Raw genomic sequence first — 22,920 nt, forward strand, 5'->3', positions numbered from 1 at the left:
TGCAGAGCTTCGACTCAATCAAGGCTGTGGCGAGCTCCTCAAGCGACGAGATACCACGATATCCGTCACGCTCGACACGCTGCCGATGCCCAATTTCGTCGACTATTTCCAGAGCTCCAGCAATACTTCGCTGCGATCAAGACCTTCATCTTTGAAGCAAGCACACCTAGTTTAGCCAGCAGGAGATAACTCGAGAGGAGACAGCAAGCAGAGCATACGGGCCAGCATGCCGTCAGTGGACGCTACAAGGCAGCACGTGGAGGACATCGAGGTGAGTCGTCCCAACGCAAGATTTGCTCACCCAATTCACGTGTTGAAGAGTGTTGAAAAGGTAACCCCGACTGACAAACACCAACTCTCCACTGGCACAATCAACTTGCACGCTTGTCATTCCAGCGTCTTATCAAGTGTCGCCTGCGGTCGGAGGTCCACGCCCGCAAAGCAGTCGAAAGTGCCATGAAGCGCGCAGTGCTCGAAGTCCGTCAGCTAAAGAAGGAACTGATGGTACTGCGCCAGGAGAACGAGGAGCTACGTGCTGCTGTTGAGACGAAGCCGAACAATGGTGGTGGGAAGGAATCACCCATCGAATTGAAGAACGACCAGATCCAAAGACTCACGGCACGAAACAAGCAGCTCGAGTCCAGTGTGCTCGAGCTTCAGCAGCAAGTCGCAGGCCTCGAGCCACAGAGCACCACCACGATCGACCAGTCAACTGCCTTAGCCGAGAAAGACCGGGACATCGCGGCCCTGGAGGACGAACTCGCAAAAATCAAACTTGTAGCCGACGAAACCAAGCGCAAGTGCCAAAACATGCTCAAGGAGAAGAGGGATGAAGCGCAGCGAGCCCTCCACGAGAACGAGCAACTAGCGCGCTGCGCGAAAACGCTCCAGAGCCAACTGGCGCTGCTGCCGCAGCTTAAGAAACAACTGGAACTCGCAAAGGAGAAACGCGCTGACATGGCTGGGGCGTGGCAGAAGAAGCTCGAGCAACGTGACCAGGAATTTCTGCGGGAAGAAGAGGCGAGCAAGCAGAAGCTGGCCGAGAGCGCCTTCCAGATCTCAGAGCTCACCGAAGAAAAGCTCGAGCTCCAGGAGAGATTGAACGAGCTGGAAGTCAAGCTTCGTCAATTTGAGAGCAGCCACAAGAGCGAGCTATCACAGGAATCTCAGCGTACGGGTGAGCTCGAGACCAGCGTAAACCAGTGGCAGGAAAGAATTGTTGCAAACGTAGCGGAGCCGACTGAAGTTCTGGCGCGAGAGACGCAAGAACAGGAGACTCAACTACGGCTCACTGACGATGTGGCTGGTGCAATGGAGGTTCAGGATGGCCACGACTTGATGCAGGCTCGAGAGGCTCCGAAAGCTCTTCCATGTTCAGTAGATAGGATGGAGCTCAGCAGCAATAACGAGGATGACAGGGACCCGTAGGAGAGTCAGATACGCGTAGGGTATAGTTTGACCGGCGCGACTCCGATTGATACCTCGCTATTGTTCACAATTTATACTGCCGCACTGCCGTTGCTATTCGCCACCGGATCTGCATGTGCTGGCTTGCCCAACTTGAGACTGTCCGAAATTGGCGAGGCTGCACACGGATCAATCTCGGCTGTGCCCCCATTTGTTGCTGTTTCAAGGTCGGCGGATATAGGTATCGGCTTGGCAACAATTGTAGTACCCGAAGGATCCCTGTCGAGTTGAATAGAAGTATCAGCGGGATTGCCACCATCATCACTCGTCGTCACTCCATTCGGCATAAAACTCATTCTCGAGCTTGTGCATGTTTCCACTGAGTCATCACTGGTCATCGCTGGAACTGCGCACGCTTGCTTGATGGAATCCCTGTGAGCTTGATTGAGATCGGCCGAAGTCGATGGTCTACGTTTTCCAGAAGAACAGCTTGCATCATCGTTTAAAGCCTCTTTGGTGACTTCACGTGGTATTGCAGCACTGGAGACGATAGTGCCGATACTCCCGCAATATGTCCTTGTAGCGACACAGCCATCGAGGTTGGCACTGGTGCCCTTGTTATTATTCCCACCACCAGCTTCGGTGGGATCGGTAATTCCCGCTGCGATTGCGAGCTTGAGACCGCCGTTTGATGATACATCGGCGGTGGATGGAACAGCTTTGGCATCGTAAGCAACGTCTGCCACAACACCAGCGATTTCAGCATTGCTCGTAGCCAGTACTCCAGCGACAGCTATCTCCGAATTAATATCAGGCGCCATAGCTAGCCGCTCGTTTGAGTTAATCGAATCCTTCAGCATACCATAACCCGGTTCATTCATAACACGTGACCCGTCCATATTTTTCGCGATACCTTCTTCACCTTGCTTCACAACCAACGAATACGCTCTTTCTTGCTGTGGATCCGATGCCCCTTGCGTCGTCACATGGTCGCCGTTGTCAGTATTACCAAGGGGATATGCACCAGAAGAATGGACATCACATACATCGAGCGAGGCACGAGAACCAACCGCGTCAGTAGCTGATGTTGTCCCAGAATCTTTTGCCAGATGACCTCCCTCATCGTTCTCGTTGCTGGCTGACGTCGATGTCGATGGTGCAGAACTCGCCACAGCCCTTCCTTCTGCTGGAGTCGATACTTCATGCCCATTAATTTCTTGGCTTTTTGGCGCTGCTGCCCTTCCTCGTGGTCGATTTCCAGATCGTTTGTTGGTCGGTTTCCTGTGTGTCCTTCGAAGCTCGTCATCATACCGAGAATTGAGATATCGCGTACGTTTGCCAGCCACACGGACTTCGCGCCACTCCTCCTGTTTCTTTAGCTGCTCTTGGTACCTCCGCCAAATCTTTGCGGCTTGGTATCGCATGAAGTCTCGCTTGCAGAAAATCACAATCGTCCTATTCTCCACGCGGGGAGGATTATCTGCACAAGACGGAGCAGCGGCGATAGCTGTACTCGGAACAACTTCTGCAGACGCCCCCACAGGCGCAGGTAACGCACTTGAAACTGGCTGCTGCTCACCACGCACAATGCCCGGCGCATTCGATCCTGGCTGAGGCAACTTGGTTGTACGTCTCCTTCGTGACGATTTGCCTAACTTTCCGTTTGCTGCCTTATCCGTGTTAAGCGAGGGTTGGACGCTTTTCGTCGCTTCAACCGGGACAGCGAGTTTAGGAGGCTCTTGTCGTTGCTCAAACTTCCCATTCATCAGATCATCCGAAATACACGACGAGTTGGCTTGATAATTGACTTGAACAAGAACATCCACCTGTTTTGCGGTCGTGACAATACTCGCCTGAGGTAGTTCGGATAGCTGCTCATTTGAGGAAGCTGTTGGCTCTGAAGTGGCCTGTATCGGTATGCTGGGCACGCTGGTGCCTACGGACTGTTCCTGAGTCCGAGACTCTGGTGGGAATCCGGTCTTCTTCCTTTTGTATGAGCCCCTCTTCTGCTTCACAGGGGTCGCTTCCGCAGCGACAAGATCCACAGACTTGTTGCTGGTTTGGCGAGCAGGAACCTGGGCCGCAAGAATCGACAGTTGTGGCTCAGGCGTTTGAATCCCCGGAGTTGACGAGTTCGCAGCTGTAGTGCCAGATTTTTGCTCCAGTGCCCGAGCAGCTCTAGACTCCATGAACGCTAGATACATGGGAGAGGCTGGCTTGCTGGCCAATGCAGGACCCCCACTCGGTGCTAGACTTGGATTTTGACTCGGCCGTACCGATCTGTTCATCGGTGGATGTTGGGGTCTTTGCTCGTTTGGTTGCTGAGGCATTCTCTGCCGCTTGGCCGGTGTTTTCTTCTTCGGCGCCTTGCGCTTCTGGGGCGCTCGCTGCTGGTTGCCCCGTGGCCGGCCCCGTGACTTGTCCGCCTTAGCCTCATCACCATTGAGCAAATCTCGCATAGTAACGAGGCGTATCGGCTGCGACGCCAACGATACCCCAGGTACGATCACAGCGCCAGTCGGTGGGACTGTCGTCCGAGACTGCACTTCCATTTGCGTTTGCATGCCTAGAGGCGGCTGTGCCTGGGTCCGATACTGCGTCGGTGCGAACTCAAACGCGTTGCCACGAGCTTCGATACTTTCACAGTTAGACCTGGCTGGAACAGCAGTGGATCGCGTGGGGGCTTCACCAACAGTCTCACTGCTCGCAGGGAAGTGCCTCATGATTCCATCCAAGAAAAAGACGTCGGGAACGGATTGGCTCGCATGACTCCGCGCGGGTGGCTCCTGGTACTTCCGTTCACTAGGCTCAGCAGCGTAATATGGTTGCGGCTGCTGCTGTTGCGGCACAAATCGCGGGTCGCTCTGCATCTGGAACGACTTTGTCCTAGCTGCCTGCATCCCTGAGAGTGACATCGATTCACTTCGCCCCCACGACTGCAGCGCACTTGCCCCAAAGAGATTAGTACTTCTCGCCCGGAAATGTGACTGCGCTGGCTTCGGCATCTGCTGCGGAGCGAACAGCGCGTCGTTTCTGTTTGCCAGCATCCCTGCCGGTGGTGAGCCTTCCCCATAACTAATCGCGGGGTACGAACCTGTGCCTGTCGGAGTCGTCGCGGGCCTTATCGGCACCGGCTGAGCACGTTGTTGGAAGTCTCCACCGTAAAATCTGCCGTTCTGCTGCATCTGCACTCCATGCTGCATCGCAGCCCCTTGGATCCTGTCACTGTCCGCGCCGCTGAAGCTCGACGCAGCCGACGACTGCGCGTACGCACCGTTATTCCATCTCGTCTGGTCAAAGCCACCGAGGCCGGACGAGGAGTACCGGGGCTCCTGTATCCTCTCCACCTGCCTCTGGACCTGGGCCTGGTGGTGCCTGTGAGCCTGTTCCTGCTGCTGCTGCTGAATCTGCGCCTGGAGTTGGTGCAGCTGCCTCTGCATGTCCTGCTGCTGCCGGCTCTGCGTCACCGCCTGCAGCTCGCGCTGCTGCTGCTCGAGCTCTTGCTTGGTGCGGCGCTGCTGCCAGTCGTCGCTGGACGTCGAGGGCGCGTGCATCCCCACGAGCACCGACGCCGCGTCGCTGCGCTGCACCGTCATGGGCACCATGTGGTACGTGCCGCTGGACGGGTACCCGAAGGCGGAGAAGCCGCCGAGCTGCGGCACCTCACGGCTCCTTTGGTCGCTCGGGCGGTACAGCGGCGCCTGTTGCTGCTGCTGCTGCTGCTGCTGTAGCTGAAGCGGGTGGCGGCGCTGCGTCGGCAGTGGCTCCGTGTCGTGGAAGGCGCACAGCGCGCGCGCCGTCTCCTCGTCCGACAGCGACGACGCCGTGCCCCACGCCGGGTCGGCCATGGCCAAGCAATGCACTCGATAACTGGGCTGCAAATCGCTTCTCTCTTGGTTTTAGTATGGGAGGGCCCCGCTATATAAGACTGACTGACGGACGCGCGCTATTAACGTTAGTTAGGCGTGGCCGAGCTCCTTGAGCGAGTGCTGGGCCGAGCCGCGGCGCAGCGGCTTCTGCTGCGACTCGTGCGGCGACCAGCCGATGAGGTAGATGACCTGGAACGTGGCCGGCACCGTGCCGTCGGGCTGGCCGAACATGGACTGGTAGATGGAGGCGGCGGCCAGCAGCGAGTCGCGCGAGGCGGGGGCGCCGCGCGACTGCACGGCGTGGTTCTCGCCCATGCCGCGCAGATGCTCCATGAGCACGAAGGCGTTCGGGTAGTCCACCTGGATGTAGTCCGTGTCCACTGCGTGCGCAGGATACGGTAGTAGCGGCGGTGAGGCTCACATGACAGACAACCAGACCGATAGGTAGGAAGGAGGCCGCACCTGTGCACAAGTTGAAGCCCGTGGCCGACAGCAGGTTGCCGGCGTCGGCGACGTTCATGAAGGGGGAAATGTGCGGCGAGATGCCGCCCTGCCGCTCCTGGTCGCCGAGGATGAAGGCGCTCCTGTTGCGGGGGGGGGGGGGGGGGTAACACGCCGCGATCAGTACATGTGCTCAAGGCGCGCATTACCAGCGACGAGCGCAACGTACCGCAGCTCCTGCAGCGAGTCTCCGCCCAGCACGGCGCCGATGAACGCGCCGTCGGGCTTGAGCGTGTCGAGCACCTGGTGGAAGGTGCTCTCGAGGTCGTTCACCCAGTGCAGACTCAGAGAGCTCATGACCAGGTCGAAGTGGTGCTTGGGGAACGGAAGGAACTCCTCGTCCACCACCATGCGCGCCGTCTCCACTGCAGGCACATAAACACCAAGCGAACGAGCGTCAGAGCAGCTCAATAGCTACTGGTGCAGTAGCAACACACCACGTACGAATAGTGCTCTCCGTATCCAGTTCATCGCGCAGGAGCAACTTCTCTACAAGTAGGCACAAAGGAACAGATCCAGTTAGCCGACGAACGGAGCCGATCCTCCGCAACGCATTGTACGCGCCAGCGGAGTCGCATTGGATCAGCTTCTTGACGCCTCCGAGCCCGTCGTCCACGCTCAGGTTCTTGTAGAGGTGCCCGCTTCCGCAGCCCAGGTCCAGCGCCAACGGGAACTCGCGCTCAATGTCCTGCCGCGCAGACAGCACCACAGCCACACCTCTGTCACCTTCGTGCTCGACGAGATTTCAATGCCATTGCTGTTCAGTGGCCACACACACCTCCAGGCGGTCAATCAGCCGGCGCGCGACCTCGTCCTTGAGATACTCGTACTCGTCGCTGTTCTCCAGGAGCGCGGCGTTGTTGCGCTGCTGCCTCTTGATGGCTGTTGCGAGCAGCACACAGAGGGATGGTCCTTAGTCCGTCCGCCCAAGAGGCCCAGGGCTCCCCTCACCATGGAGCTCCAGCCACACACACGCACCTCGATTGAAGATCGGCGCCGTGGAGAAGGAGCGCTTGGCCACGGAGCGCTGCGCCAGAGCAGCGATGCGGTTCTGCAGTGGTAGGCACACAGGAAGCAACAGCAGCAGCAGCAGCACATGGGGTCAGACGGAGAGGCTCGTACTCATGGGCAGACGCTCGCCGCGGCGAGTATCAAACCATTTGTGCGGCGCTGGGCTCTTGTTACGAGTGAGGAACGAAAATGGCCATCAAATGGCGGTGGAGACATAGACGGGAGGCGGCAAAGCTGCTGCAAGGAGCTACCAACGACAAGGCTGGACGCCGCGGATGATAAAGGAAGAGATAAATGCTTATTCAATGCTTAAACGGTGGATCGACGCCGACAACCTGTCGTCTGGAAGAGCGAGAGGGAGGAAGTTGACACTATGATCCCTTGCTGCCAACGCCTGCGACGGTCCTGCGCCGCTCGCCTTCTTCGCCTGGGCCGGCCTCACACTCAGTGCTTGCTGGAGCCCTTGCCGCGCCACGGCGCGCTGTCGCTGAAGATCGGGATGAAGTTGTTGATGGCGTCGCGCTGGTTCTGCACGATGCACTCGCAGATCCACACCAGGTTGCGCACCTCCTGCTCTTTGAGCTTCACGTACGCGTAGAAGCAGGCTGCAGCAAGGCAAACACGACTCGAGTGAGCGACGACACAACGCCTTGCACATTTACTGAGTGAGAACCGCAGGACGAAACGTACCGAAGTGCATTTGGCTCTGGAACGCTAGCTCGGCCATCTGCACGTCGCGCTCGTAGAAGGCGTCGTCGATCGACTTGCTGTCCACGCCCTCGCCCTGGTGGACCTCCCAGATCTTGCGGTACACCGGGAACGAGTCCAGTGCCGCACCCAGCGCCGATTCCTCGCCGGCTTCCGCCAGCAGCGCTGTTGCATCGGGGTATAGCGCGCCAATGGACGGGTACAGCGGCTTGCGGTCCGAAATACGCATCGCGGGCTACGATCGCAGACACACGAAAGGAATGGTCAGTCTCCGAGTCTTGAGCAAGATAGATGGTAGGTAGAAGAATGCGTACCTCGTTCAACGGCGTGCCGAACGAGTTCAGCGTGATGTTGATAGCGATGCGGTCAGCTCGCGCCGCGAGGATCTCTCCCATGATGGCGGCCGTCTCGCCTCCAATCTCCTGCAGTCAGTCGACAAAAGGAAGTGTTCGTCAACGATCTCTTGGAAAGAAAACAAATGACGTCGTCTAGAGCGGCGCACCTGGCAGAAGTTGTAGAAATCTTCGAGCCAGAGCTTGAGCATGCTGTTCTTGATGAGCTCCATCTGCACTTCCTCCAGCACATTGCGCACGTCCGACGTGCCTTCCATGCGGTCGCCGCCGGCGCTCTCCTCCAGGAATTGGCTGAAGTACGTTCCTGCAACATTGAATGCCACACAACATCGTGAGACCCACGAGGAACAGGCAGACATTTACGTGAACAGGATCGTACCGATGGGGGTATCGATCAGCACAGTCTCGTACAGGTCCGAGTAGCCCTTGGCATTCGGCTCGAACGTGCAAATGCTGCGCATGATGGACTCGTTGAACTTGCCCAGTGGGTGGAGCTGTCGACATCGCATTTTCAGACAATAAATTAGACTCAGCACAGTGACAGTAACTCAGCACACTGCTAATTCCGTCTGTCCGCACCTGCCCGATGAGCTCGTTCACGTCGCGTCCGTTAAGCGTGCCCTTGAGGAGCAGGATCACGTTGTCGATCATGTACTCGTACCTACAGCGCAGTTACAAGTTAGTCAGTGACCCTTACGCATCCACGTCTGCAGCCAGACACGCACGTGATGAAGTCCAGGAACTGGCCCAGCGGCTCCATGGCCTGCGCGCGCAAGAAGTTGAACTCCTCCACCAGCTTGTTGGTCGTACCGGCCTGGATCAGGCCGGGCGAGATGGTGCCCGACTGTAGCAGCAGCAGCAATGTCGAACAGCATCAAAGCCGTCAGTTCTAGGAGCTCTTCTCCTCCCCCTTTTCTCTCTACGCCCTCCTCCCTTCTACTGCCGACGCACCTCGTCCGCCAGGAACTGGTCGTAGTCCGTCTCCTGCAGGTTCAGCTTCACATCTGCACGGGCCAGCAGCGACGATACGTTAGCTCTTCTCCTCCTATTGCCGCCTGCAGTCCTGCTTCCTCCAACCTTCGAGGCTCTCGCACTGCGTGAGGTGGTGGTAGTCCACGTCGTCCAGGAAGCCCGAGCGGAAGCCGCGCACCAGGCCCTCCACGTAGCCGTGCTGGATGTTGAACGTCGTGATGTCCCCTGCCGCCACCGCCATAGTCTCTTGGGTGTGCCTCGAAGAGCTCCCTTACAAGAATCTTTCGAAACGCCAAGTACACCACTCGGTAACTTTCACTTATGTGAACCACTCCATGGCAAAGTTGTAGAGTGGAGTATATCGTTGCATTATCGGCCACACACAGCGTATCATTTCGCTACGATCGACATGTTGCGCTGCCGCCTGCGTGGGGCGCTGTCGGCGCGGCGCAGCTTCGCGACGGCGTCGGCTGCCGCGTCCTCGCGCGCATGGGAGCCCATCGAGACCAAGTGGCAGAAGCGCTGGGCCCAGCAGGAGCTGCAGACGCCGACGCCCAACAGCAGCAGCAGCACCGGCGGCAAGGACCCATTCTACTGCCTCGCCATGTTCCCGTACCCGTCGGGTGAGTGCTGCAATAGCTCTTGCTGAGGATGGAAGTGCTATTGCAATTGCCATTTCTATTGCTACTGCCTGCCATTGGCGACTAACTGACTGACTGGCTGACTGAATGGATGACGCTGCCAGGCCAACTGCACATCGGGCACGTGCGCGTGTACACCATCAGCGACTGCATGGCGCGCCTCAAGCGCATGCAGGGCTACGACGTGCTGCACCCCATGGGCTGGGACGCCTTCGGGCTGCCGGCCGAGAACGCGGCCATCGAGCGCGGCATCTCGCCCGCCGATTGGACCGTGGCCAACATCGCGCAGGCCAAGCAGCAGCTCCAGGCGCTCGGCATCAAGTTCGACTGGGACCGCGAGGTCACCACGTGCGCGCCCGACTACTACAAGTGGACGCAGTGGATCTTCCTGCAGATGTTCAACAAGGGGCTGGCCTACCGCAAGGAGGCGCTCGTGAACTGGGACCCCGTGGACAAGACGGTGCTCGCCAACGAGCAGGTGGACGCAGAGGGCCGGTCCTGGCGCTCCGGCGCCATCGTAGAGCAGCGCTCGCTGAACCAGTGGTTCCTGCGCATCACCGAGTATGGAGACCGGCTGCTGGACGACCTGGACAAGGTGCGATGAGCCACACAATGGGGATCACGGCTGTCTAGGGACTTGAGCTAACCTATTTTGTATTGTGCGATGCGGTAGCTCACCAAGTGGCCGGATGCCGTCAAGCGCATGCAGTCGTCGTGGATCGGACGCTCGCAGGGATCGCAGGTGCAGTTTCAGGCGGTGCTGGATGCCGATGCCACGCAGCCGATCCCGTTGACCGTGTTTACTACCCGTGTGGACACGCTCTTCGGTGTGAGCTTCGTCTCGATGGCCCCTGACAGTATTGGAGTTGAGGCTCTCCTCCCTCATGTCCCCGCAGCCCAACGCGCTGCTGTCGACGCCTACGTCACTAAGGTGCGAGCCATGAGCAAGGACGACCGAGGCAAGGGCGACACGACGGCTGGAGTGTTCACGGGTCTGTATGCGTGCCATCCGCTCACAGGCCGACACGTGCCTATTTACTTGGCCGAGTACGTGCTGCCGCATTACGGCACAGGCGTGGTCATGGGCGTGCCGGCGCACGATAGCCGAGACCTCGCATTCGCGCGCCACCACAACCTAGAAGTGCGCTCTGTGGTGGGGAGCAGCGATGGATCTGTCTGCAACGAGGACGAGGTGTTCACAGAGCATGGAGTGCTGCGCGACAGCGGCGAATTCTCTGGTATGACGTCTCAGGAAGCAAGCTCGGCCATCAACGCTCGCCTCGAGGAAAAGGGCGTTGGCGGTGCCACGACGCAGTTCCGCTTGCGCGATTGGCTTGTGTCTCGTCAGCGTTATTGGGGTACGCCCGTGCCGATCATTCACTGCCCGTCCTGTGGACCTGTTGGTGTACCAACTGAGCAACTTCCCGTCGAGCTGCCGCCTGTGGGGCAGGATGTCGCTGACGACCTGCGCGGGAAGGGAAGCAGCGACTCTCCTCTGGCGCGTATGGCTGGCTGGAAACACTGCACGTGCACACGCTGCGGCGGCGAAGCAGAGCGCGATACCGATACTCTGGATACGTTCGTTGACAGCTCATGGTATTACATGCGTTACTGTGACGCCCGCAACGATACTGCTGCATTCGAGCCTGAGCAAGCGCGGACGTGGCTGAAGAAAGCGGGCGTGGACCTCTACATTGGAGGCATTGAGCACGCCATTCTGCACTTGCTGTATTCGCGCTTCGTGACCAAGTTCATGTGCGACCAAGGGTTCCTGGCGACGGACGAGCCGTTCGCGCAGCTTCTCGCTCAGGGCATGGTTCTTGGACGCACGCACAAGTCCCCTGGCTCGCTGCGACCGCTTGCTCCTGGCGAGTACGAGGAGGTGACGACTGATGGACGTTCAGTCGTCGTAGAAAAGAAGAGCGGTCTGCCCGTGGTGACGCTGTGGGAAAAGATGTCCAAGTCGAAGCACAACGGTGTGGACCCGGAGCAGATTCGTGCACGTCATGGAGCCGACGTGACGCGCCTCGCGGTGCTCTTCAAGGCACCGCCAGCTCACGAGCTGGAGTGGGACGAGGCTGACCTCGCTGGTCAATCGCGCTGGCTGGCACGCATTTGGTCGCTGTTGGATGGTGCTTTGACGCACCGCGGTGAAGTTGGATCCGTTGCAGAGGAGGAAGAGGAGAAGGAGCTTCGACACGAGCTGCACGGCACGATCAAGCGTGTAACCGAGGCTCTGAATGACTATCAGTCGTTCAATGTTGCGATTGCCGAACTCATGAAGCTGTCCAACCTGCTCGGAGAGCGTCGCACGTTGCTTCAGGGCTCCGCCGTGTATGAGGAGGCTCTGCGGGCGCTGGTTCAGATGCTGGCACCGTTGGCGCCCCACACCGCAGCTGAAATGTTCCAGGTCCTGCAAGACGGTGACGAGGCAGCCGATGTGCATGCGTGTGCGTGGCCCGCGTATGACCCGGCTCTGTTGGAACGTGCTCAAGTCAAGGTGGTGCTGCAAGTGCAGGGCAAGCCGCGCGATACGATTCTCGTTGATCCTGCCCTGCTGGATGCCCGAGACTCGGAAGCCGTGCTGGCGCTGGCACTAGCCTCCCCAGCTGTGCAACGCCATTTGCAGGGCCGCGACGTGCGCAAGGCCATTCTCGTTTCCCCCAAGAAGCAGGGAGCGCATGGACTGCTGAACATTGTGGCAATGTAGACGCGTTCTGTTGCCGCACTGCGGTGAGACTGCTAGTTAGTTGTGTTGGATGGGCAAACGACATTCATCGACGAATATACCGTGAGAGATCCTTCCAACATACTTTTCTCCGTACTTTAACTTAGTAATTCGATCACAGGGTAGCGCTACATCCTATCGACGGGATGAAAGTCCCTGTTCATCTTGCCGACAAGCACAAGCCGTGGAAGACACCATCGTGTAAATGCAAAATATGTATATATATTCATTGTTTTATTGTTTTTCATGCAAACATGCACCTCATAGAATATGCAGGACCTCTTTCAGTCCATCTTAGTACGTCGTCAAGTCGATTTTCTTCCACACCGCTCCGCCTCCACAGAAGTAGATCGCATTCGTATCATACCGAAGCGTTCCAGTGGTGCACGTACCGCCTCCCGTTGGAACGGTTGTAGTAACGCTACCATCGAAAATGACATCACCACCAGTCAACTTCAGATTGGGCGACGAAAGCGTCAGTACGTTCGACGACCCGGTTTGTGAGTGGACGATCGCAGCCTGCGCAGCACTCATCGTGAGTTGTCCGAGGACATTCATCGCGAGGGCTTTCACGACGCTTCCTGTCACGTCCACATACAAAACGTCTGTCGATGCGTCCTTGGACACGCGGAAGTCGTGCGAGTCCACATGAAGCAGACCGCCCGAAACAGTCGTCGCCGTTCCGGCGGTAATTACGACTGCCGATGCCGAGGTCAGACTAATCGTAGACGTTGTGGAGCTGAAGGCCACAGCAGAACTACTGCCCGTAAGCTGAGTGCTCGTAACCTTGAGAATGTCCGCTGCACCTGCAGTGGCCTTCTTCACGTAAAATCCGCCATCATTCACTGCCGTCGATCCTGCACCGATATAAGCATACACGGAGCCGCCTGTGCCGGACGTACCGGCGCCAGCCGTCAGATCGACCGAGCCACCAATGCCAGACGCCGCAGTGGTTGGACCAGCCGCTATTGATACAGCTCCGCCGTTGCCAGTGTTTCCTCCTCCAACCGACAAGGCAACTGGTCCTCCCACTCCGCCTACGATGGCGCCACCGGTACTCAGCGTGATGCCGCCGCTATTGGCACTAGTCGATGTGCCAGTGGACAATGTAATCGAACCACTTGAAGCCCCCGAAGCGCCTGTGCTAGTCGTCAGCGATATGGCGCCTCCTGCTGCACCAGTGCTCTGGCCACTCGTTAGCATAACATCGCCTCCGTTTGCTGAGGTTCCACCGCCGCCGTTGATATTAACGCAGCCGCCAGAGGTACTTCCACTGCCGCCATTGATGTTAACACTGCCGCCAGATGTGCTTCCTCCTCCACCACTGAGTGAAGCAGTCCCACCGATCCCAGCTGTAGTCGATCCTGCTGAGGCTGTCCAGCTTCCGCCTAAACTGGCCTTGCCGGGTCCAACTGACAGTGTCATACTGCCAGCAAGTCCATTCGTCGATATGCCCGTGGACAATGTCAAATCTCCCGTGGGCCCAGACGCTGTTCCAGAGCCCAAGGAAACATCTCCACTACCGCCAGTCCCACCGGTGGCTGACACAATTTCAAGTAGCCCACTGGAGCTGCTCGTACTCGAACCGCTAGTGATCACAACGTCACCACCGTTACCTGTCGAACCGGAGCCGCCAGTGAGTGTTGCCTTGCCTCCAATCGCTCCTCCTCCTGCGGTCATAGTAGCATCACCACCAGTTCCGCCTGTGCTCTGACCAGCAGAGAGGTCCAAGCCTCCACCAACACCAGTCGTACCAGCGCCAACGGATACGGATATCGCTCCGGCCGTCCCGCTGAAAGTGGCTCCCGACCTGATCGAGATAGCTCCGCTGTTTCCGGACGTAGCTGTTCCCGTCTGTACCCAGAGAGCGCCACTTGCACCAGGCACTGTCTTGGTAGCAGACGCAATAGTAACATCTCCACTTGCTGCGGATGATGAACTAGTGCCACTTGAGAGGGAAATAGACCCACCCGTTCCGCCGCTGCTAGTGCCAGCTTGGACCACGATGGCTCCTCCACCAGCGCCACCATTGCCAGATGAAATTGACACTTGGCCACCCACTGCTGCTGTTGCGGTGGCTGTCCCAGATGCCATTGTCAGCGCCCCTCCAGCTCCGACAGACCCAGAGCCAACTTGGATCAGTATGTCGCCACCAGTGCCACCGACAGCATTACCTGTGGATAGAGTTAGAGATCCCGAACTACCGGCCCCGGTAGTACCAGAGGCCAATTGCACGTTACCACTGACACCATTGGTGCCCCCGTTCGCGCTCAGGATATCAATTTTTCCTGAGCTTTTGGTGGCCCCCGTTCCACTCACTAGCGAGATGAGCCCACCTGTCGCCGAAGTTGAATCACCAGAAGCCAGTGTGATACCGCCACCGATGCCGGCACCTGCAGTCGAATCCGATGCAGCACCGCCAACTAACGAGATGCCACCGCCGTTCCCGACAGAACCTGGTCCGACTGACAAACTGATCGAACCTCCAGCGCCACCAGCAGTAGAAGCACCCGTAGACAAGCCAATTGGGCCGCTAGACCCTGCATTAGCAGGACCCGATCGAATCGTAACAGCACCGCTCGAGCTTGTGGCTGTAGTTGTGCTAATCATCGAGCCTGTAGTCAGTAGTAAAGATCCGCTAGCACCGTTCGTTGCTTTCCCACTCGCGATCGAAACTGCGCCACCAGCGCTGCCTCCGGCACCACCGGTGAGCTCCACAGCGCCGCCAGAGCTGCCACCACTACCGCCAGACACGGACACTTTACCTCCACCACCAGAGCTATCGCTCGTCAAACCGCCCTTGATAGACACAGCACCGCCGACTCCTCCGGTGCCTGTTCCGTCCCCACCAGCTACAGTCACCAGTCCACTTACACCTCCCGTGCTCGCTCCGGATGCCATTGTTACTGCTCCGGACACTCCAGCACTACTTGTACCAGAGCCTACTGTCACTTGGCCAGATATTCCGCTGCTTGCCGATCGCAAGTAGATTTCACCACTATTCGACAGTGATGACGACCCACTCGAAATGTCAACCTGTCCACCAGCACTCGCAGCAGTGGTCCCACCAGCAGCAACTTTAATTCCGCCGCCAATTCCAGTTACGCCGTTACCAGCAGAGACTGTAATCGAACCACCAGCGCCACCAGTAGTGGACACGCCTGTCAACAAACTGATTGAGCCACTGGACCCGGAATTCGCAGGCCCGGAGGCTATCTTGATATCACCACTCAAGCTCGTCGCTGCAGCTAGGTCAATCAATGAACCAGTGCTCAGTGTTATACCTCCACTCATACCACTCAATGCTTTGCCGCTCGCAATTGATACTGCACCACCTGCACTGCCTCCAACACCACCAGTAAGCTCCACAGCGCCTCCGTTGCTCAAACTACCGCCGATACCGCCAGACACAGACACTTTACCACCACCACCAGAGCTATCGCTCGTCAAACCGCCCTTGATAGACACAGCACCGCCGACTCCTCCGGTGCCTGTTCCGTCCCCACCAGCTACAGTCACCAGTCCACTTACACCTCCCGTGCTCGCTCCGGATGCCAATGTTACTGCTCCGGACACTCCAGCACTACTTGTACCAGAGCTAACAGCCACCATACCCGAGATACCACCAGTTGCTGAACGCAAGTAGACTTCGCCGCTATTCGATAGTGATGATGGGCCACTTAAAATGTCAACCTTTCCACCCGAGCTCGCAGCCGTAGTCCCGCCAGCAGTAAGTTCAATCCCACCACCTGCTCCAGTTACACCGTTTCCAACAGAAAGGGTAATAGAACCACCAGCACCACTGGCAGTAGAAGTACCTGTCGACAAACCGATCGGGCCACTCGACCCTAAATTCGCAGGTCCAGATCGAATCGTTATGGCACCGCTGGAGCCTGTAGCTGAAGTCAAAGATCCCGTTGTAAACAACATAGATCCAGTAGTACCACTCGCTGCCCCACCAGTTGCGACCGACACTGAACCACCAGTACTGTCTCCAGCGCCACCTGTGAGCTCAAGCGCGCCACCTGTACCAATGCTGTTACCAGCTCCGCCCGAAATTGTGACCTTGCCACCAACGCCCGATGCATCGTTGGTCAACCCGCCCTTGATCGACACAGGACCTCCGACTCCACCACTTCCTATTCCGTCTCCACCAGTAACAGTCACCAATCCACTTGCACCACCCGTGCTCCTGCCAGACGCCAATATCACTGGTCCAGACACTCCTGCACTGCTGTCACCAGAACTCACACTCACGGCACCTGAGGTACCACCACCACGCGATCTAGCTACTACGGACCCACTGGCATATCCAGGACCGCCGCCACCACTAGTAACGTCAACAGTTCCGCCCGATAAATCTGAGCTGCTCCCTGCCGTGAGCGACACCTTGCCGCCGTTGCCGACCGAGCCGTCGCCCACGCTCACCACTACAGACCCGCCGCTGCCGCCCGTGCTCGCGCCGCTGCTCAGCAAGAGGCTGCCCGAAGACCCGGCAGCCGCGTTCCCGCTACTGAAGCTCAGCACGCCAGAACGACCGGCAGTGCCGCCCGTCGCCGTGCCCAGCGAAATGGACCCGCTCGTGCTGCCCACGCTGCGGCCGCTCAAGACACTCACCGAGCCGCCCGTGCCGCTCGTCGAAGACGACACCGCCGTCGAGTCGCCTGCCCACAGCGAGATGGCGCCACCGGACAACGCGTCTCCAGCGCCCACCGACAGCGAGATCGACCCGCCGTGGCCGCCCGTCGACACGCCCGTGCTCACGCTCACCGATCCGCTGTCGCCCTCGCGACTAGTACCGCTCGATAGACGCAGACTGCCGCTCACGCCGCTGCTGCTCGCCGAGCTCGGAGTCGTCAGCGAGATGTCGCCGCTGGACGTCGTCAGGCCCGCGCCGCTCTGCAGCGAGATCGACCCGCCACTCGCCACGCCACTGCCGCCGCTCAACGAAATCGAGCCGCCCACTGTGCCCGTGGTGGTATGCGTGTTGCCCGACCGCAGCGAGATAGACCCGCCAGCACCACTGCTGCCCGTGCCCACACTGAGCAGCACGGACCCGCCGTTGCCGCCGGTGCTGCCGCCAGTGCTCACCGTCACGTCGCCCACCGTGCCCGCCGTCGCAGAGCCCGTCTCCAGGCGCACCAACCCAGACGGACCGCTCGAGCTGCCGTCCGGTGTGCGCACCAGCACGCTGCCACTCGTGAAGCTGCTGCTCGCGCCGCTAGATATCTCCACAGCGCCGCCCACACCACTGCTCGCGGTGCCAGCAACGCCGCCACTCGTACTGCCAGCAGTCAGCGACACCTTGCCACCCGCTCCGGTGTTGCCACCACCCACGGACAGCTCGATGTTGCCTCCCCTGCCGCCAGTCGCCGCACCCGTCGACACACGAACCGACCCGCTCGACGACGACGAGGACGCGCCGCTCGCCACAGACAAAGCCCCGCTCGCGCCGGACGTAGCACTCCACAGCGACACGTCACCGCTCGGAGAGCTCGTCCCTGCCGAAGCACCGCTGATCACGCTGATGGATCCGCCTGTCAGCGCGCCTTGGCCGCCGAACAGCTCGACCGAGCCGCCGCTGGAGCCTGTCGTACTGGCCGAGCTCAGGCCGGCCGTGAGCGACACCTTGCCGCCGTTGCCGACCGAGCCGTCTCCCACGCTCACCACCACAGACCCGCCGCTGCCGCCCGTGCTCGCGCCGCTGCTCAGCAAGAGGCTGCCCGAAGACCCGGCAGCCGCGTTCCCGCTACTGAAGCTCAGCACGCCAGAACGACCGGCAGTGCCGCCCGTCGCCGTGCCCAGCGAAATGGACCCGCTCGTGCTGCCCACGCTGCGGCCGCTCAAGACACTCACCGAGCCGCCCGTGCCGCTCGTCGAAGACGACACCGCCGTCGAGTCGCCTGCCCACAACGAGATGGCGCCACCGGACAACGCGTCTCCAGCGCCCACCGACAGCGAGATCGACCCGCCGTGGCCGCCCGTCGACACGCCCGTGCTCACGCTCACCGATCCGCTGTCGCCCTCGCGACTAGTGCCGCTCGATAGACGCAGACTGCCGCTCACGCCGCTGCTGCTCGCCGAGCTCGGAGTCGTCAGCGAGATGTCGCCGCTGGACGTCGTCAGGCCCGCGCCGCTCTGCAGCGAGATCGACCCGCCACTCGCCACGCCGCTGCCGCCGCTCAACGAAATCGAGCCGCCCACTGTGCCCGTGGTGGTATGCGTGTTGCCCGACCGCAGCGAGATAGACCCGCCAGCACCACTGCTGCCCGTGCCCACACTGAGCAGCACGGACCCGCCGTTGCCGCCGGTGCTGCCGCCAGTGCTCACCGTCACGTCGCCCACCGTGCCCGCCGTCGCAGAGCCCGTCTCCAGGCGCACCAACCCAGACGGACCGCTCGAGCTGCCGTCCGGTGTGCGCACCAGCACGCTGCCACTCGTGAAGCTGCTGCTCGCGCCGCTAGATATCTCCACAGCGCCGCCCACACCACTGCTCGCGGTGCCAGCAACGCCGCCACTCGTACTGCCAGCAGTCAGCGACACCTTGCCACCCGCTCCGGTGTTGCCACCACCCACGGACAGCTCGATGTTGCCTCCCCTGCCGCCAGTCGCCGCACCCGTCGACACACGAACCGACCCGCTCGACGACGACGAGGACGCGCCGCTCGCCACAGACAAAGCCCCACTCGTCGACGACGAGGACGCGCCGCTCGCCACAGACAAAGCCCCGCTCGCGCCGGACGTAGCACTCCACAGCGACACGTCACCGCTCGGAGAGCTCGTCCCTGCCGAAGCACCGCTGATCACGCTGATGGATCCGCCCGTCAGCGCGCCTTGGCCGCCGAACAGCTCGACCGAGCCGCCGCTGGAGCCTGTCGTACTGGCCGAGCTCAGGCCGGCCGTGAGCGACACCTTGCCGCCGTTGCCGACCGAGCCGTCGCCCACGCTCACCACTACAGACCCGCCGCTGCCGCCCGTGCTCGCGCCGCTGCTCAGCAAGAGGCTGCCCGAAGACCCGGCAGCCGCGTTCCCGCTACTGAAGCTCAGCACGCCAGAACGACCGGCAGTGCCGCCCGTCGCCGTGCCCAGCGAAATGGACCCGCTCGTGCTGCCCACGCTGCGGCCGCTCAAGACACTCACCGAGCCGCCCGTGCCGCTCGTCGAAGACGACACCGCCGTCGAGTCGCCTGCCCACAGCGAGATGGCACCACCGGACAACGCGTCTCCAGCGCCCACCGACAGCGAGATCGACCCGCCGTGGCCGCCCGTCGACACGCCCGTGCTCACGCTCACCGATCCGCTGTCGCCCTCGCGACTAGTACCGCTCGATAGACGCAGACTGCCGCTCACGCCGCTGCTGCTCGCCGAGCTCGGAGTCGTCAGCGAGATGTCGCCGCTGGACGTCGTCAGGCCCGCGCCGCTCTGCAGCGAGATCGACCCGCCACTCGCCACGCCGCTGCCGCCGCTCAACGAAATCGAGCCGCCCACTGTGCCCGTGGTGGTATGCGTGTTGCCCGACCGCAGCGAGATAGACCCGCCAGCACCACTGCTGCCCGTGCCCACACTGAGCAGCACGGACCCGCCGTTGCCGCCGGTGCTGCCGCCAGTGCTCACCGTCACGTCGCCCACCGTGCCCGCCGTCGCAGAGCCCGTCTCCAGGCGCACCAACCCAGACGGACCGCTCGAGCTGCCGTCCGGTGTGCGCACCAGCACGCTGCCACTCGTGAAGCTGCTGCTCGCGCCGCTAGATATCTCCACAGCGCCACCCACACCACTGCTCGCGGTGCCAGCAACGCCGCCACTCGTACTGCCAGCAGTCAGCGACACCTTGCCACCCGCTCCGGTGTTGCCACCACCCACGGACAGCTCGATGTTGCCTCCCCTGCCGCCAGTCGCCGCACCCGTCGACACACGAACCGACCCGCTCGACGACGACGAGGACGCGCCGCTCGCCACAGACAAAGCCCCGCTCGCGCCGGACGTAGCACTCCACAGCGACACGTCACCGCTCGGAGAGCTCGTCCCTGCCGAAGCACCGCTGATCACGCTGATGGATCCGCCTGTCAGCGCGCCTTGGCCGCCGAACAGCTCGACCGAGCCGCCGCTGGAGCCTGTCGTACTGGCCGAGCTCAGGCCGGCCGTGAGCGACACCTTGCCGCCGTTACCGACCGAGCCGTCGCCCACGCTCACCACCACAGACCCGCCGCTGCCGCCCGTGCTCGCGCCGCTGCTCAGCAAGAGGCTGCCCGAAGACCCGGCAGCCGCGTTCCCGCTACTGAAGCTCAGCACGCCAGAACGACCGGCAGTGCCGCCCGTCGCCGTGCCCAGCGAAATGGACCCGCTCGTGCTGCCCACGCTGCGGCCGCTCAAGACACTCACCGAGCCGCCCGTGCCGCTCGTCGAAGACGACACCGCCGTCGAGTCGCCTGCCCACAGCGAGATGGCGCCACCGGACAACGCGTCTCCAGCGCCCACCGACAGCGAGATCGACCCGCCGTGGCCGCCCGTCGACACGCCCGTGCTCACGCTCACCGATCCGCTGTCGCCCTCGCGACTAGTACCGCTCGATAGACGCAGACTGCCGCTCACGCCGCTGCTGCTCGCCGAGCTCGGAGTCGTCAGCGAGATGTCGCCGCTGGACGTCGTCAGGCCCGCGCCGCTCTGCAGCGAGATCGACCCGCCACTCGCCACGCCGCTGCCACCGCTCAACGAAATCGAGCCGCCCACTGTGCCCGTGGTGGTATGCGTGTTGCCCGATCGCAGCAAGATAGACCCGCCAGCACCACTGCTGCCCGTGCCCACACTGAGCAGCACGGACCCGCCGTTGCCGCCGGTGCTGCCGCCAGTGCTCACCGTCACGTCGCCCACCGTGCCCGCCGTCGCAGAGCCCGTCTCCAGGCGCACCAACCCAGACGGACCGCTCGAGCTGCCGTCCGGTGTGCGCACCAGCACGCTGCCACTCGTGAAGCTGCTGCTCGCGCCGCTAGATATCTCCACAGCGCCGCCCACACCACTGCTCGCGGTGCCAGCAACGCCGCCACTCGTACTGCCAGCAGTCAGCGACACCTTGCCACCCGCTCCGGTGTTGCCACCACCCACAGACAGCTCGATGTTGCCTCCCCTGCCGCCAGTCGCCGCACCCGTCGACACACGAACCGACCCGCTCGACGACGACGAGGACGCGCCGCTCGCCACAGACAAAGCCCCGCTCGCGCCGGACGTAGCACTCCACAGCGACACGTCACCGCTCGGAGAGCTCGTCCCTGCCGAAGCACCGCTGATCACGCTGATGGATCCGCCTGTCAGCGCGCCTTGGCCGCCGAACAGCTCGACCGAGCCGCCGCTGGAGCCTGTCGTACTGGCCGAGCTCAGGCCGGCCGTGAGCGACACCTTGCCGCCGTTACCGACCGAGCCGTCGCCCACGCTCACCACCACAGACCCGCCGCTGCCGCCCGTGCTCGCGCCGCTGCTCAGCAAGAGGCTGCCCGAAGACCCGGCAGCCGCGTTCCCGCTACTGAAGCTCAGCACGCCAGAACGACCGGCAGTGCCGCCCGTCGCCGTGCCCAGCGAAATGGACCCGCTCGTGCTGCCCACGCTGCGGCCGCTCAAGACACTCACCGAGCCGCCCGTGCCGCTCGTCGAAGACGACACCGCCGTCGAGTCGCCTGCCCACAGCGAGATGGCGCCACCGGACAACGCGTCTCCAGCGCCCACCGACAGCGAGATCGACCCGCCGTGGCCGCCCGTCGACACGCCCGTGCTCACGCTCACCGATCCGCTGTCGCCCTCGCGACTAGTACCGCTCGATAGACGCAGACTGCCGCTCACGCCGCTGCTGCTCGCCGAGCTCGGAGTCGTCAGCGAGATGTCGCCGCTGGACGTCGTCAGGCCCGCGCCGCTCTGCAGCGAGATCGACCCGCCACTCGCCACGCCGCTGCCACCGCTCAACGAAATCGAGCCGCCCACTGTGCCCGTGGTGGTATGCGTGTTGCCCGATCGCAGCGAGATAGACCCGCCAGCACCACTGCTGCCCGTGCCCACACTGAGCAGCACGGACCCGCCGTTGCCGCCGGTGCTGCCGCCAGTGCTCACCGTCACGTCGCCCACCGTGCCCGCCGTCGCAGAGCCCGTCTCCAGGCGCACCAACCCAGACGGACCGCTCGAGCTGCCGTCCGGTGTGCGCACCAGCACGCTGCCACTCGTGAAGCTGCTGCTCGCGCCGCTAGATATCTCCACAGCGCCGCCCACACCACTGCTTGCGGTGCCAGCAACGCCGCCACTCGTACTGCCAGCAGTCAGCGACACCTTGCCACCCGCTCCGGTGTTGCCACCACCCACGGACAGCTCGATGTTGCCTCCCCTGCCGCCAGTCGCCGCACCCGTCGACACACGAACCGACCCGCTCGACGACGACGAGGACGCGCCGCTCGCCACAGACAAAGCCCCGCTCGCGCCGGACGTAGCACTCCACAGCGACACGTCACCGCTCGGAGAGCTCGTCCCTGCCGAAGCACCGCTGATCACGCTGATGGATCCGCCTGTCAGCGCGCCTTGGCCGCCGAACAGCTCGACCGAGCCGCCGCTGGAGCCTGTCGTACTGGCCGAGCTCAGGCCGGCCGTGAGCGACACCTTGCCGCCGTTACCGACCGAGCCGTCGCCCACGCTCACCACCACAGACCCGCCGCTGCCGCCCGTGCTCGCGCCGCTGCTCAGCAAGAGGCTGCCCGAAG

The 22,920-nt window shown here is 61.5% G+C and overlaps 11 protein-coding genes across 11 annotated transcripts; 7 read left to right on the forward strand and 4 right to left on the reverse strand.

The window, feature by feature from the left end:
• Positions 1–226: 226 nt before the first annotated feature.
• On the forward strand, positions 227–1,428 carry PHYSODRAFT_251683 (hypothetical protein; the record flags this gene model as incomplete). The annotated part of the gene is made up of 2 exons (XM_009527592.1): positions 227–271; positions 397–1,428. 2 exons carry the CDS (start codon positions 227–229, stop codon positions 1,426–1,428), a joined length of 1,077 nt encoding a protein of 358 aa, XP_009525887.1.
• Positions 1,429–2,247: 819 nt separating this feature from the next.
• On the reverse strand, positions 2,248–5,255 carry PHYSODRAFT_330898 (hypothetical protein; the record flags this gene model as incomplete). The annotated part of the gene is made up of 5 exons (XM_009527593.1): positions 2,248–2,258; positions 2,321–2,380; positions 2,741–2,840; positions 2,921–2,978; positions 3,064–5,255. The coding sequence occupies 5 exons, from the start codon at positions 5,253–5,255 to the stop codon at positions 2,248–2,250; spliced, it is 2,421 nt and encodes an 806-aa protein (XP_009525888.1).
• A 111-nt stretch (positions 5,256–5,366) lies between these two features.
• Positions 5,367–6,654, reverse strand: PHYSODRAFT_503509 (hypothetical protein; the record flags this gene model as incomplete). The annotated part of the gene is made up of 5 exons (XM_009527594.1): positions 5,367–5,656; positions 5,739–5,860; positions 5,947–6,183; positions 6,338–6,465; positions 6,556–6,654. Coding segments are annotated over 5 exons (876 nt in total), but the record flags the coding sequence as incomplete, so codon positions are not given.
• Positions 6,655–7,232: 578 nt separating this feature from the next.
• Positions 7,233–9,062, reverse strand: PHYSODRAFT_351065 (hypothetical protein; the record flags this gene model as incomplete). The annotated part of the gene is made up of 9 exons (XM_009527595.1): positions 7,233–7,393; positions 7,479–7,731; positions 7,811–7,918; positions 7,999–8,153; positions 8,229–8,343; positions 8,429–8,510; positions 8,575–8,693; positions 8,801–8,853; positions 8,927–9,062. 9 exons carry the CDS (start codon positions 9,060–9,062, stop codon positions 7,233–7,235), a joined length of 1,182 nt encoding a protein of 393 aa, XP_009525890.1.
• Positions 9,063–9,230: 168 nt separating this feature from the next.
• On the forward strand, positions 9,231–12,172 carry PHYSODRAFT_314467 (hypothetical protein; the record flags this gene model as incomplete). The annotated part of the gene is made up of 3 exons (XM_009527596.1): positions 9,231–9,444; positions 9,567–10,057; positions 10,136–12,172. The coding sequence occupies 3 exons, from the start codon at positions 9,231–9,233 to the stop codon at positions 12,170–12,172; spliced, it is 2,742 nt and encodes a 913-aa protein (XP_009525891.1).
• A 312-nt stretch (positions 12,173–12,484) lies between these two features.
• Positions 12,485–14,284, reverse strand: PHYSODRAFT_360387 (hypothetical protein; the record flags this gene model as incomplete). Its single annotated transcript, XM_009527597.1, has 1 exon — positions 12,485–14,284. The coding sequence occupies one exon, from the start codon at positions 14,282–14,284 to the stop codon at positions 12,485–12,487; it is 1,800 nt and encodes a 599-aa protein (XP_009525892.1).
• Positions 14,285–18,293: 4,009 nt separating this feature from the next.
• PHYSODRAFT_463043 (hypothetical protein) lies at positions 18,294–18,779 on the forward strand (the record flags this gene model as incomplete). Its single annotated transcript, XM_009527598.1, has 1 exon — positions 18,294–18,779. A coding segment is annotated over one exon (486 nt), but the record flags the coding sequence as incomplete, so codon positions are not given.
• Positions 18,780–20,060: 1,281 nt separating this feature from the next.
• Positions 20,061–20,687, forward strand: PHYSODRAFT_453062 (hypothetical protein; the record flags this gene model as incomplete). Its single annotated transcript, XM_009527599.1, has 1 exon — positions 20,061–20,687. A coding segment is annotated over one exon (627 nt), but the record flags the coding sequence as incomplete, so codon positions are not given.
• Positions 20,688–21,299: 612 nt separating this feature from the next.
• On the forward strand, positions 21,300–21,926 carry PHYSODRAFT_462425 (hypothetical protein; the record flags this gene model as incomplete). Its single annotated transcript, XM_009527600.1, has 1 exon — positions 21,300–21,926. A coding segment is annotated over one exon (627 nt), but the record flags the coding sequence as incomplete, so codon positions are not given.
• Positions 21,927–22,055: 129 nt separating this feature from the next.
• PHYSODRAFT_458397 (hypothetical protein) lies at positions 22,056–22,541 on the forward strand (the record flags this gene model as incomplete). The annotated part of the gene is made up of 1 exon (XM_009527601.1): positions 22,056–22,541. A coding segment is annotated over one exon (486 nt), but the record flags the coding sequence as incomplete, so codon positions are not given.
• Positions 22,539–22,883, forward strand: PHYSODRAFT_464056 (hypothetical protein; the record flags this gene model as incomplete). Its single annotated transcript, XM_009527602.1, has 1 exon — positions 22,539–22,883. A coding segment is annotated over one exon (345 nt), but the record flags the coding sequence as incomplete, so codon positions are not given.
• Positions 22,884–22,920: the final 37 nt, after the last annotated feature.

This window comes from Phytophthora sojae (assembly GCF_000149755.1).
Source record: "Phytophthora sojae unplaced genomic scaffold PHYSOscaffold_4, whole genome shotgun sequence".
Taxonomy (NCBI): Eukaryota; Oomycota; class Peronosporomycetes; order Peronosporales; family Peronosporaceae; genus Phytophthora; species Phytophthora sojae.